A 14,904-nucleotide genomic window follows, 5' to 3' on the forward strand; every position below is an offset into this window, starting at 1 on the left:
CAGGTTCAGGAATGGTTAAAAAATCCCAACATTCACTTAAAATTAACCTTACAATTCTATTTATTTATTTAACCTTTATTTATACAGGATTTTCTCATTGAGATAACATCTCTTTTCCAAGAGAGACCTGGTCCAATAGCAGCAGAGGGAACAACGTTTCAGACAAAACAACTTACATACACTGACACAACATTTAAAAAACTATAGACACACAACAAATGAACACTACAAATAAATCAAATCAAATCAAATGGATTTATATAGCCCTTCGTACATCAGCTGATATCTCAAAGTGCTGTACAGAAACCCAGCCTAAAACCCCAAACAGCAAGCAATGCATGTGAAAGAAGCACGGTGGCTAGGAAAAACTCCCTAGGAAAAACTCCCTAGAAAGGCCAAAAACCTAGGAAGAAACCTAGAGAGGAACCAGGCTATGAGGGGTGGCCAGTCCTCTTCTGGCTGTGCAGGGTGGATATTATAACAGAACATGGTCAAGATGTTAAAATGTTCATAAATGACCAGCATGGTCAAATAATAATAATCATAGTAGTTGTCGAGGGTGCAACAAGCACGTCCGGTGAACGTGAAATAGTGAAATAGCAGTGAAATAGCAGTGTTGGTGCGAGTTTGAAAGCCATAGTCAGTCAATAAATAATATAATAATACTGGTAGGAAAGGTTTTCTTTATCTCACAAGCTGTGGATAATTTATCATTAGAAAGGTTCAAAATGTATGTAAAACATCACAGCAGAATAGAAAAATATATGGCACATGGAAACCAAACGAGGATGGTCTATGATGATAGGTGGGATGGTCTGAGAGTGGCTGAGGGGCGGGATTAAATAGTTTATGTTTGGTAATGTATTATTGTTATGTGACTGCTTTATAGAAAAGTACCATGAATTTAAAATGTACGTATGTAAATGTAGCAAAAAAGCTGTAAAAAAAACTAAGATATTTGTCCTCTGAAGAGGGGGGGCGGTGGATTGGTTAATTAAAAAAAAATCCTACATCTGAACAGTAGACACACACACAACAGAAGATCCTACATCTGAACAGTAGACACACACACAACAGAAGATCCTACATCTGAACAGTAGACACACACACAACAGAAGATCCTACATCTGAACAGTAGACACACACACAACAGAAGATCCTACATCTGAACAGCACATACACACACAACAGAAGATCCTACATCTGAACAGCACATACACACACAACAGAAGATCCTACATCTGAACAGCACATACACACACAACAGAAGATCCTACATCTGAACAGCACATACACACACAACAGAAGATCCTACATCTGAACAGCACATACACACACAACAGAAGATCATACATCTGAACAGTAGATACACACACAACAGAAGGTGCATGAGGAGGTAATTGTGTGTAAGGTCAAGGGTCATTTTGATCTAGGATAGGCAATAGGTCTTTCTATTGTCAGTGCCACTAGGGCGCGTGTTAATATTCACTCAAGATAGCAATGACGACCCTGGTCCTCAGGCTACATTCTGGCACCCCTGGGCCCTCACCCTTCTGAGGTCCTGATACATGAGTGTTTGTTGGATGCTGTTCTTGGCTCTCTCCTATATCCTCTGGCTTGCGTTGGCCAAACCTGACCGCACGTCTATTTCTGGCCCTTTGGAAATAACTGAATGGAGTGTTGTGGTGGGTTGTTGTGTTCTACCACAAGGTTAATACAGGGAAAGCAGTCACCAGGATGGAATTTGTAACGTACGTGTGTGTCTGTGTTACTTTATCACAGACTAATTAGCCCATTATATCATCATTATGTGTGCTTCTTGACTCCACGTAACAGCAGACAGCAGTCTGGCCTGGGGTCTACAGTAAAATATGTCCCTGATGTTCTCTCATGACATTAAGTATCCATTCAGTATATCATGTCACTGGTGCTCAGCTGTCAAACTATTTTAGAGAAATATTAAAATTAGATTTCTTTGTTCAATAGCTAACCTAAAATGCCTCTCTCTCCCTCTTTCTCTCTCCTCTCCCCCTCTCTCTGCTCTCTCTCTCTCTCTGTCTCTCTCCCTCTGTCTCTCTCTGTCTGTAGCTGGCTGACTTTGGCCTGTCCAACCACTTTAAAAAGGGCAATTTGCTCCAGACGTACTGTGGGAGTCCTCTATACGCCTCCCCAGAGATAGTCAAGGGACTGCCCTATCACGGCCCAGAGGTGAGAGGACAACACACACACACACACACACACACACACACACACACACACACACACACACACACACACACACACACACACACACACACACACACACACACACACACACACACACACACACACCCTTACACTGTTTCCCTGTGTTTCTCCTGGGTGTGTGTCAGGTGGACTGCTGGGCTATGGGAGTCTTGCTGTATGCGCTGGTGTATGGCAGTATGCCGTTTGACGGGGCCAGCTACAGAGCGCTCACAGAGCAGATCAGCCAGGGACGCTACCGCAGACCAAATCCTCCTTCAGGTAAGCCTACACATCACCTGCAGTCTCACAAGGATCTGTTAACCTGTTAGTCCATGACTGTCCTGTAAACCGTGGTGTTTGTACTGAGCCCTGCCTGTGTCTGTCCCCTCCACACAGATGCCTGTGCCCTGATTGACTGGCTGCTGACGGTGCGTGTAGAGGAGAGGGCCACGGTGGAGGACATAGCCAACCACTGGTGGGTCAACTGGGGCTATGAGGACAGTGTATGTGACTGCCCCTCATCCCCCCACCAGGACTGCCCCTCCCCGCTGCTCGCCCGCTACATCGACTGGCAGAACAGGGTTGCCACGGCAACCAGTTGTCCAAGCTCTGACCCTTCCGCTCACCCTCACCCGTTCTACTTCAGCTTCCCCCTGAAGGGTGATCGCGGGGGAGGGGGGAGGTCGAGGGGGGAGAGGTCAAGTATAAGGAAGTCGCGTAAGGAGAACGCTATCCCCCAGAATGCACTGGGAGTATGTAGTCCAGTTTGTACTACAACTGCCATCAACACCACCACCACTGCCACCTCCATTTCCTCTTCCTCCATAGGCCAGGTCGAGAGGAAGAAACCAAAGGGGATTCTGAAACCCCAGCGGAGCTTTGATTCAGCCTTCCTGCCCCCTTCTAGGGTGATGGGGGAGAACTCCTCCTCCCAGCCCTGCAACCTGCCTCCCCAATCCCACAGAGTTCACACACACACTCACTCACACAGTGATGGTCTGTCCACAAGCCTGCCTGCCCCCTCTATGTTCTCCCATTCCTCCTCCAAGATGCCCAAGAAGGGGATCCTAAAGAACCTGTACGGTTGTGAGTCAGGGTACTGCTCGTCCCCAGAGAGAGGGATGTCTGGAGCGGGCACAGGAGTAGGAGGTAGAGGGGTTGATGGAGATATGTGCTGCTCTTACGAGCCCCACTCCCGCTCCCCCAGCTCAGAGGACAGTCCAACGATGCGGACGGAAGCAGTGAGAAGGAGGAAAGGCATTCTAAAGCGCAACGGCAAGTTCTCACGCAGCCTGGACCTCCCTGATGCCCTTCATCACTCCTTATCCTCAGCTCTGGCCCATTTCCCTGAGGCCCTGCACCAGCTCCATCAGGCCTCCGGGGGCAGCAGACCCCCCAGCGTGGTGAGTGAGGACAGCTTCCTCTCCTCCGATTCTTTTGACCTGCTGGACCTCAGCGCCCAATCACGCCGCAGGATCTTCTCCCGGGGCGCCCAACGCAGTGCTTGCAGCTCAGAGGAGGAACTCGAGGACCCGGTCACAAGGGCAGCAGACGGGATTGGATTTGGAAGAGGGCGGGGGCGGGGCAGAGAGGAGGAAGATGAGATGTCATTGGAGGAGAGACGGGAGATGCTAAGATAAGATAAAGGTTGCGTTCCCCTGCTCAACCAATGGTTGCGTGCCACGTCATCAACTGTCCCGTCGGGCACCAGATTGCTATAACATATGATGTGGGTAGCTGATACATAAAATACCTATCCAGGTGTTGTAAGATCAGGCATGCATCAGCAAGGCCTGGGTAAAGCAATGTGCCCACAATATGATACGCCCAAGAGATGACTGGACGCTTGTAATATCAGTTACTGGTGCTGTCTGATAGGCCCAAATTACTGACTGACTTTGTCTTTGCTAACCAAATGACAAATAACAATAAATAATTTGGCGGAAGCACCTAGTCATACAACCTGCAGTGATCGTATGTTGAAGGAAAGTCATCAAGAAATTGTTTATTTCATCATGATCAGTTACTGATTGGAATGGATTGAGACTGCTGTCCTAGTGATGGGATAAAACAGCTTAGTTCTCTTTAACTGTGTGAATGAAGCTATCACTGACTTTAAGGACTCCTATGTGAACTAAGTCAACACTGTACAGGAGACCACATGGCATTCCCAATCTGGCCCTCATACCATCATGGCCATCTGATCATCCCCTACTTGCAGTTGGATCATTCATCCCACCTTCTCTCCCATGTAACTATTCCCCAGGTCGTTGTTGTAAATGACAATGTGTTTTCAGTCAACTTACCTGGTAAGATAAGGGTTAAATACAAATAAAATGTCTATGGACTCCTGTGGAAACGAAGCTAAGCTAATATAAGACATAGTTAAAATTGTTCCTTTAATTCAAGCATGCTGTTTGCAGCATCAGACTTGAGTTGTTTGATTCCTGCATGGGCCAAATATACTGTATAATATACAGATTTTATGTGTTAATTCTAAGTCACTTTGGATAAAACAATTATCTAAATGTCTGTACAGTGTATGTCTTTGACTGGGGTGAAACCAAATGGTGTAAACGTGGATGTGTTATATCTGTGCCACAAGACATGTAATATTACTCTTATTTCAAATGTTTCATCTGATTTTACCGACAGCATGAGTATTCATATATATATATATATATATATATATATGTCATGTTACCATGGAATGTGATCTTATGGTCAAACAGACTGGAAGATTGAATGAGACTTTGAGGATTTGAAATCTGGGATCTGTACGCTGGAAAAGTGTAAGGGTATGTGATTACATTTGACTGGGAGGCAAGGAGGTAGTTACATAAAGTATTATTGCTTTGGTTTTTGGATTGGTTTAACCGTTTTGGTAAAGTGAAAGAAAAAATAAATACATGGAATGATGAAAATGAATACTTTTTTTTCTGGAAATAGGCCTAATGCTTTCTGCTGTCTCACTTCATCCAGAATGAGCAACGACCAAAAAATCCATTCATTTCTTATCATAAATTGCAGGAAGTGTTTGAGGTATTAACTTGACTGATTTGTGTCCCTGGCACTTTCACAGATGACTGGAGGTCTAGAAATAAGACGCTGAGAAAACATTTTGAGCCAATGGAGATGACAGATTAAACAAGCATTTACTGGACACAAAAATAGGAGCTTTTTAAAATACAATCATGATAGTGATTATAAAACGCCTATCTAATACCGAACAGAACAGCCATTTTTAGACAACACTTCTCTGTTCTCTGCAGTCGAGAGGCCTTTTCCCTGGATTGACCATAAGTAGGGGAACATAAGGGAGAACAGAGCGCTGTGTTTATAATGTGCCAGTAGTGGTTGTTTTTGATCGATAGCAGAAACCATTCTGTCCCTCTACACAAAGACATATTTACTCTAAAGTCCATTTCCATGTTCTGTTCATTTGCTACGATTAGAAACCATCTGAAGTAGTGCACTCTACTGACTGGAGTCACAAACACAAAATGACTGATGCCTTGCCTCTCTGTTGCAAATGCAGTCCATACCACAATCCCCTCTATGGAGCGAGTCTAGGTCATAGTCTAGCCAAACCGTCACCATGTCACCTCATGCCATCAGAAAGACTGACACAAAGGCAGCCTTTGTAATCTCAGGTTGACTCTAAAGTGTTTTTTTTTTCTTCATCCGCATCAGAAAAGGATGGTGTTGCTTAAATGGCTAATCCTATTCTTTTCAGGGAGACTTAATGATGTCATGGCTCAGGCAACACTAAACTAACATTTACCCAAGAACGGTGGTAAGAATAACATTCAGCTAAGCAACACAGAACATTTGAATAATGGATTGTATGCTGTGAGAGTCATTTATCCCTCTCTTTAGTATCAGCTTCAAGAATCTTTTCCATTAACTTTGGAGCAGTGTGTTTATCTACTTGATACGTACAGTGCTTGCAAAAGTATTCACCCCCTTGGCGTTTTTCCTATTTTGATGCATTACAACCTGTAATTTAAATAGGTTTTTATTTGGATGTCATGTAATGGACATACACAAAATAGTCCAAATTGGTGAAGTGAAATGAAAAAAATTACTTGTTTCAAAAAATTATAAAAAATAAAAACCTGAAAAGTGGTGCATGCATACGTATTCACCCCCTTTGATATGAAGCCCCTAAATTAGATCTGGTGCAACCGATTACCTTCAGAAGTTACATTATTAGTTAAATAAAGTCCACCTGTGTGCAATCTCAGTGTCACATGATCTGTCACATGATCTCAGTGTATATATACGTCCACAGAAATACATCCACAGGTACACCTCCAATTGACTCGAATTATGTCAATTAGCCTGTCAGAAGCTTCTATAGCCATGACATCATTTTCGGGAATTTTCCAAGCTGTTTAAAGGCACAGTCAACTTAGTGTATGTAAACTTCTGACCCACTGGAATTGTGATACAGTGAAATAATCTGTCTGTAAACAATTGTTGGAAAAATTACTTGTGTCATGCACAAAGTAGATGTCCTAACCGACTTGCCAAAACTATAGTTGTTATCAAGAAATTTGTGGAGCGGTTGAAAAACGAGTTTAAATGACTCCAACCTAAGTGTATGTAAACTTCCGACTTCAACTGTGTATATATAAATATATATATACATATATATATATATATCGATATATATCTATATATCGTCCAATGAAATGCTTACTTGCAGGTTTACTTGCAGGCAACAACAATAAGAAATAATCAAATATAAGAATAGGAATATAAAGTAAATGGCAGTAGAATAGAATAAACATTTTAGCATAAGTATAATACAGGAAGGCACAATTTAGAATCTAATTGTTACATGTATTGGGAAACGGGGGGATGGGGTCAAGTGTTTAAACTGAGCAGTATAACAAGAGTCTGGTAGGAGCAGTTGCGATGTGTGTGAAGCATGCATGTGTGTGTGTGTGTGTGTGTGTGTGTGTGTGTGTGTGTGTGTGTGTGTGTGTGTGTGTGTGCGTGTGTGCAAGGGGGGATAAATCAGAGCAGGTGGTCAGTCCAGTTCAAGTGTTCAGCAGTCTGATGTCTTGTAGATAGAAACTGTCTTTGAGCCTGTTGGTATCAGACTTCATGCTCCAATACCCAAAGTTGTATAGCTTTCTCTGACCCCTCTCTTTGGGTGATACTGTGAGGAATCACAGGATGTGTGATGCAGGTAGAGTGAGGGAAAAAAGTATTTGATCCCCTGCTGATTTTGTATGTTTGCCCACTGACAAAGAAATGATCAGTCTATAATTTTAATGGTAGGTTTATTTGAACAGTGAGAGACAGAATAACAACAAAAAATCCAGAAAAACGCATGTCAAAAATGTTATAAATTGATTTGCATTTTAATGCGGGAAATAAGTATTTCACCCCCTCTCAATCAGAAAGATTTCTGGCTCCCAGGTGTCTTTTATACAGGTAACTAGCTGAGATTAGTGTGGCTCAGTTGGTAGAGCATGGTGTTTGCAACGCCAGGGTTGTGGGTTCGATTCCCATGGGGGACCAGTATGGGGGAAAAAAAAAAATGTATGAAAGAGCATCTGGATAAGAGCGTCTGCTAAATGACTAAAATGTAAAAATTAGGAGCACACTCTTAAAGGGAGTGCTCCTAATCTCAGCTTGTTACCTGTAAAAAAGACACCTGTCCACAGAAGCAATCAATCAGATTCCAAACTCTCCACCAAGACCAAAGAGCTCTCCAAGGATGCCAGGGACAAGATTGTAGACCTACACAAGGCTGGAATGGGCTACAATGCCAAGCAGCTTGGTGAGAAGGTGACAACATTTGGTGCGATTATTTGCAAATGGAAGAAACACAAAAGAACTGTTAATATCCCTCGGCCTGGGGCTCTATGCAAGATCTCACCTCGTGGAGTTGCAATGATCATGAGAATGGTGAGGAATCAGCCCAGAACTACACGGGAGGATCTTGTCAATGATCTCAAGGCGGCTGGGACCATAGTCACCAAGAAACCAATTGGTAACACACTACGCCGTGAAGGACTGAAATCTTGCAGCGCCCGCAAGGTCCCCCTGCTCAAGAAAGCACATATACATGCCCATCTGAAGTTTTCCAATGAACATCTGAATGATTCAGAGGACAACTGGGTGAAAGTGTTGTGGTCAGATGAGACCAAAATGGAGCTCTTTGGCATCAACTCAACTCGCCGTGTTTGGAGGAGGAGGAATGCTGCCTATGACCCCAAGAACACCACCCCCACCGTCAAACATGGAGGTGGAAACATTATGCTTTGGGGGTGTTTTTCTACTAAGGGGACAGGACAACTTCACCACATCAAAGGGACGATGGACGGGGCCATGTACCGTCATATCTTGGGTGAGAACCTCCTTCTCTCAGCCAGGGCATTGAAAATGGGTCGTGGATGGGTATTCCAGCATGACAAGGACGCAAAACACATGGCCAAGGCAACAAAGGAGTGGCTCAAGAAGAAGCACATTAAGGTCCTGGAGTGGCCTAGCCAGTCTCCGGACCTTAATCCCATAGAAAATCTGTGGAGGGAGCTGAAGGTTCGAGTTGCCAAACGTCAGCCTCGAAACCTTAATGACTTGGAGAAGATCTGCAAAGAGGAGTGGGACAAAATCCCTCCTGAGATGTGTGCAAACCTGGTGGCCAACTACAAGAAACGTCTGACCTCTGTGATTGTAAACAAGGGTTTTGCCACCAAGTACTAAGTCATGTTTTGCAGAGGGGTCAAATACTTATTTCCCTCATTAAAATGCAAATCATTTTATAACATTTTTGACATGCGTTTTTATGGATTTTTTTGTTGTTATTCTGTCTCTCACTGTTCAAATAAACCTACCATTAAAATTATAGACTGATCATTTCTTTGTCAGTGGGCAAACGTACAAAATCAGCAGGGGATCAAATACTTTTTTCCCTCACTGTAACTGGACCATTTTTGGATTGAACAGATCACCAACATCCTTCACTAAACACATCAGTGACATGTTAGGGGACGCCAGTTGACGGAGTAGACTTCCACTCACAAACACTGCAGGCTGAGGTTGACTTGTGTACATATCGTGAATACATAACTCAACCTCAGCTTGCAGTGTTTGTGAGTGGAAGTCTACTCCGTCAACTGACGTGTTTAATGAAGGATGGAGTCCAGGGCTGTAGGTTGTTGTTGACAACCTTTCAAAACAGCTCTTGACTTCACATCAGGACAGAGCCATAACCTTACGTAACATCCCCCTTTAAAATGTTGAGTTAATGTTCAGCTGACAGCTACAATGAGCAGTGGCATCAACAGCCATCAACCATGGAACTCTAACTATGCAATGGTCCTTCAATGGTCCGGTCTCCAGGGCCATATTTCCATTACACATCATTATTTAGGAAAACCTTTGGCCCCAAAACAAAACATAGAAGCATAGCCACAGTTTGTCCTTTCCAAACATTAAAAAGGATTCAAACTGCTTCATTTGAGAAATTAGGCTTTGGTCAATGAAAAAGCGATAATAATTCAGGAACATACAGAGGAACATGAAGAGATTGTCTAATTTCCAGGGGTAGGGCTATTCATGTCTCAACTGGCTTTTCAAGCTGAGTGACAAATGCCAGATTTTGCACCATTTTACAGTTTCTGACCAAAGTCCTAAAACTGGCAGCTTTGACAGTGTATGGAGTCAGGGTAAATAGTTTAAACCCTTTTGTCTTCAGAGATTGCCAAGTCTTGAGGTCAGATCATTGTATTGGACTGAAGTGGTACTGTTAGGTTAGTGTTAAGACATAGACAAACACACTATCCACGATACACTTCCACACTCCATCCCCCAGGGGGCAGCAGCAACCTTGTCCAAATACTGAGCCTGGTTGATAAGCACATCATGTGTAGCCAATTAGGGGGATTGTTAGTGAGTGTCCCAGCTGGTAAGCCGTAAGACTGCAGGTTTTGTTTGGTGGTCATGAGACATTTTTGGGGGTTTTGAGTCTTTAGTTTGGGGCATGTCTGTATTTTTCAGTTTTGGAAGTTTATTTTCATCACCATCTGAACAAAAAATACTCTGCTTGGACTGGCCGACTAAGAGGTCAAGACAGAGCTGGCCCTGAACTCAGTAAGTTGCTGTCTCCCTGGGAACATGTACATTCAACACCTATGCACATATGCTGATTTCTCACATGAATGCACACATCCATTCAGGTTACAGACCAGTTAAATAGACCTTAGACCCCTAGACTTAACGAGTCAGGTTACAAACCAGTTAAATAGACCTAAGACCCCAGACTTAACGAGTCAGGTTACAGACCAGTTAAATAGACCTAAGACACCTAGACTTAACGAGTCAGGTTCCAGACCAGTTAACTAGACCTTAGACCCATAGACTTAACGAGTCAGGTTCCAGACCAGTTAAATAGACCTAAGACCCCTAGACTTAACGAGTCAGGTTACAGACCAGTTAAATAGACCTAAGACACCTAGACTTAACAAGTGCAGCAAAATCAATAGGCTAGTTATGGGTTTCGTAACACAATCTGGCAACCATGGTGGGAGGCAGAGGTGGGTTTCTAGGCCTGAGGAGATCATATTTGTGGAAGCCTGACTCTGTTTGTGTTGCTCTGCAACTGAAATGTCACATGATCATATATTTTCCGTTTATTAATCAGTCAATCCGTTTGTCCATTTTTCATAGGTCTTTAATGTATGTGCATCAGCTAAATGCATTTACATTTACATTTACATTTAAGTCATTTAGCAGACGCTCTTATCCAGAGCGACTTACAAAATGGTGCATTCACCTTATGATATCCAGTGGAACAACCACTTTACAATAGTGCATCTAAATATTTTAAGGGGGGGGGGGTAGAAGGATTACTTTATCCTATCCTAGGTATTCCTTAAAGAGGTGGGGTTTCAGGTGTCTCCGGAAGGTGGTGATTGACTCCGCTGTCCTGGCGTCGTGAGGGAGCTTGTTCCACCATTGGGGTGCCAGAGCAGCGAACAGTTTTGACTGGGCTGAGCGGGAACTGTGCTTCCTCAGAGGTAGGGGGGCCAGCAGGCCAGTGGTGGATGAACGCAGTGCCCTTGTTTGGGTGTAGGGCCTGATCAGAGCCTGAAGGTATGGAGGTGCCGTTCCCTTCACAGCTCCGTAGGCAATCACCATGGTCTTGTAGCGGATGCGAGCTTCAACTGGAAGCCAGTGGAGAGAGCGGAGGAGCGGGGTGACGTGAGAGAACTTGGGAAGGTTGAACACCAGACGGGCTGCGGCGTTCTGGATGATTTTCACACAAATGTGATAAAGACTAACAGCCAAAGTAAACTCAGCAAAAAAGAAACGTCCTCTCAGCCTATTGCGGACAGTCTGAGCACTGATGGAGGGATTGTGCGTTCCTGGTGTAACTTGGGCAGTTGTTGTTGCCATCCTGTACCTGTCCCGCAGGTGTGATGTTCGGATGTACTGATCCTGTGCAGGTGTTGTTACACGTGGTCTGCCACTGCGCGGACAATCAGGACATTGCAATTTAAGTTTTCATAATTGTGACCTTAATTGCCTATCGTCTGTAAGCTGTTAGTGTCTTAACGGCCGTTCCACAGGTGCATGTTCATTAATTGTTTATGGGTCATTGAACAAGCATGGGAAACAGTGTTTAAACCCTTTACAATGAAGATGTGTGAAGTTATTTGGATTTTTACGAATTATCTTTGAAAGACAGGGTCCTGAAAAAGGGATGTTTCTTTTTTTGCTGAATTTAGTAAGTACCAGAACGTGCCAAGTAATAACACGTGTCAATTTGGTACCACTGGCACAGAACCAGTGGTGGAAAAAGTACCTAAATGTCATACGACAGTAAAAGTTTAGATAACTTAATAGAAAGTTACTCAAGTAAAAGTGAAAGTCACCCAGTAAAATACTTAAATATTAAAAGTAAATGTAATTGCTAAAACATACTTACATAAGTATCAAAAGTAAAAGTATAAATCATTTTAAATTCCTTATATTGAGCAAGCAGGCGGCACCATTTTCTTGTTTTTAAAATGTATGGATAGCCAGGGTCACACTCCAACATTCAGACATCATTTACAAAAGATGCATTTGTGTTTAGTGAGTCCGCCAGGTCAGACGCAGTAAGGATGACGACATGTTCTCTTGATAAGTGTGTGAATTTGACAATTTTCCTGTCCTAAGCATTCAAAATGTAACGAGTACATCCCCTTCAGGGATGGAACCCTGCCGACCACCGGCCAGCCGGCTGTGGAGAGCCGACACGGCGGCGAAACTTCCACCAGACCAGCGTGGCGTCCGGCTACCGGAGTGGAAGAACAAGAAAAAGTAGGCGGGCGTGGGTTCCCCAGTAGTTGTGTAGGTTTCTACTTGCTTGCTAAGAGTAGCTACTTCGCTCCTGTAGTCCTCCGCAAGCAAGCAGTTGCTACATTGAAAGCCAACGCGGTCCACATAGTCCAGGAACAAAGCAAAGTAAACACAGCTCCTGCAGCGCTGGAAACATTCAATAGCGGCCACCATTTGAGACCACCGAGCCAGCTAGGCTAGCTGGGCTTTCGTGTCTCTCCCACAATGCGTAATCTGGCAGGTTCCCGGGACAGATAGCAACGCTCACAGCAATTTAGCCCAACAGAGCCGCATGATCCAAAATAAAATAAAAGTATATGAAAACACTGTCAGCTTTTAAACCGAGGTCTTTAATTCAGGTTTCAGCGTTCAACAGGTTTCAACAACAACAAACATATGTTGTGTGTGTATGCATCCGTACCTACAGTGCATTCGGAAAGTATTCAGACCCCTTGACCATTTTCACATTTTGTTATGTCACAGTCTTATTCAAAATGTATTAAAAAATATATCCTCATTAGTCTACACACAATACCTCATAATGACAAAGCGAAAACATGTTTTTAGACATTTTTGCAAATCTACAAAAAAGAAAAAACAGAAATACCTTTTAACATTAGTATTCAGACCCTTTGCTATGAGTCTCTAAATTGAGCTTAGGTGCACCCTGTTTTCATTGATCATCCTTGAAATGTTTCTATAACTTGTTTGGAGTCCACCTGTGGTAAATTCAATTGATTGGACTTGATTTGGAAAGGCATACACCGGTCTATATAAGGTCCCACAGTTATCAATGCATATCAGAGCAAAAACCAAGCCATGAGGTCGAAGGAATTGTCTGTAGAGCTCCGAGACAGGATTGTGTTGAGGCACAGATCTGGGGAAGGGTAACAAAACATTTATGAAGCATTGAAGGTCCCCAAGAACACAGTGGCCTCCATCATTCTTAAATGGAAGAAATTTGGAACCACCAAAACTCTTCCTAGAGCTGGCCTCCCGGCCAAACTGAGCAATCGGGGGAGAAGGGCAATGGTCAGGGAGGTGACCAAGAACCCGATGGTCACTCTGACAGAGCTCCAGAGTTCCTCTGTGGAGATGGTAGAACCTTCCAGAAGGACAACCATCTCTGCAGCACTCCACCAATCAGGCGTTTATGGTAGAGTAGCCAGATGGAAGCCACTCCTCAGTAAAAGACACATGACAGCCCACTTGGAGTTTGCCAAAAGGCACCTAAAGGACTGAATGCCAAGAGTCACGTCTGGAGGACCCTGGCACCATCCCTACAGTGAAGCATGGTGGTGGCAGCATCATGCTGTGGAGATGTTTTTCAGCATCAGGGACTGGGAGATGATGAACAGAGCAAAGTACAGGAGTTCCTCAATGAAAACCTGCTACAGAGCGCACAGGACCTCAGACTGGGGCGAAGCTTCACCTTCCAACAGGACAACAACCTTAAGCACGCAGCCAAGACAACGCAGGAGTGGCTTCGGTACAAGTCTCTGAATGTACTTGGACTTGAACCCCGATCGAACATCTCTGGAGAGACTTGAAAATAGCTGTGCAGCGATGCTCCCCATCCAACCTTACAGAGCCTGAGAGGATCTGCAGAGAAGAATGGGAGAAACAAATACAGGTGTGCCAAGTTTGTAGCGTCATACCCAAGAAGACTTGAGGCTGTAATCGCTGCCAAAGGTGCTTTAACAAAGTACTGAGTGAAGGGTCTGAATACTTATGTAAATGTGATATTTATGTCGTTTTTTTAAGAGAAATTTGCTAATAATTATAAAAACCTGTTTTTGCTTTGTCATTCAAATCAAATCACAATCACATTTTATTAGTCACATGCGCCGAATACAACAATGCAACAAGCCCCTAACCAACAATGCAGTTTAAAAAAACGAATAAGAAATAAAAGTAATAAAAGTAACAAGTAATTAAAGAGCAGCAGTAAAATAACAATAGCGAGACTATATACAGATATACAGGTGGTATTGGTACAGAGTCAATGTGCAGGGGCACCGGTTAGTCGAGGTAATAGAGGTAATATGTACATGTTGGTAGAGTTATTAAAGTCACTATGCACAGATAATAACAGAGTAGCAGCGGCGTAAAAGGGGGGGGGGGGGGCAATGCAAATAGTCTGAGAAGCCATTTGATTAGGTGTTCAGGAGTCTTCTGGCTTTGGGGTAGAAGCTGTTTAGAAGCCTCTAGGACATAGACTTGGTGTTCCGGTACTGCTTGCTGTGTGGTAGCAGAGAGAACAATCTATGACTAGGGTGGCTGGAGTCTGCAATTTTTAGGGCCTTCCTCTGCATGGTATAGAGGTCCTGGATG

At 43.7% G+C, this 14,904-nt stretch overlaps 1 protein-coding gene across 1 annotated transcript in view; it reads left to right on the top strand.

Moving 5' to 3' along the window:
• Positions 1-6,252, top strand: part of LOC106566564 (NUAK family SNF1-like kinase 1) — a 62,702-nt gene extending 56,450 nt beyond the window's left edge. Inside the window, exons 5-7 of the mRNA XM_014134688.2 lie at positions 2,089-2,208; positions 2,373-2,505; positions 2,623-6,252. Coding sequence (XP_013990163.2) covers positions 2,089-2,208; positions 2,373-2,505; positions 2,623-3,866 — 1,497 coding nt within the window. The 3' untranslated portion in view covers positions 3,867-6,252. The remainder of the gene's footprint in view (positions 1-2,088; positions 2,209-2,372; positions 2,506-2,622) is intronic.
• Positions 6,253-14,904: the final 8,652 nt, after the last annotated feature.

The sequence above is a fragment of the Salmo salar genome, chromosome ssa13, assembly GCF_905237065.1.
Source record: "Salmo salar chromosome ssa13, Ssal_v3.1, whole genome shotgun sequence".
Classification (NCBI taxonomy): domain Eukaryota; kingdom Metazoa; phylum Chordata; class Actinopteri; order Salmoniformes; family Salmonidae; genus Salmo; species Salmo salar.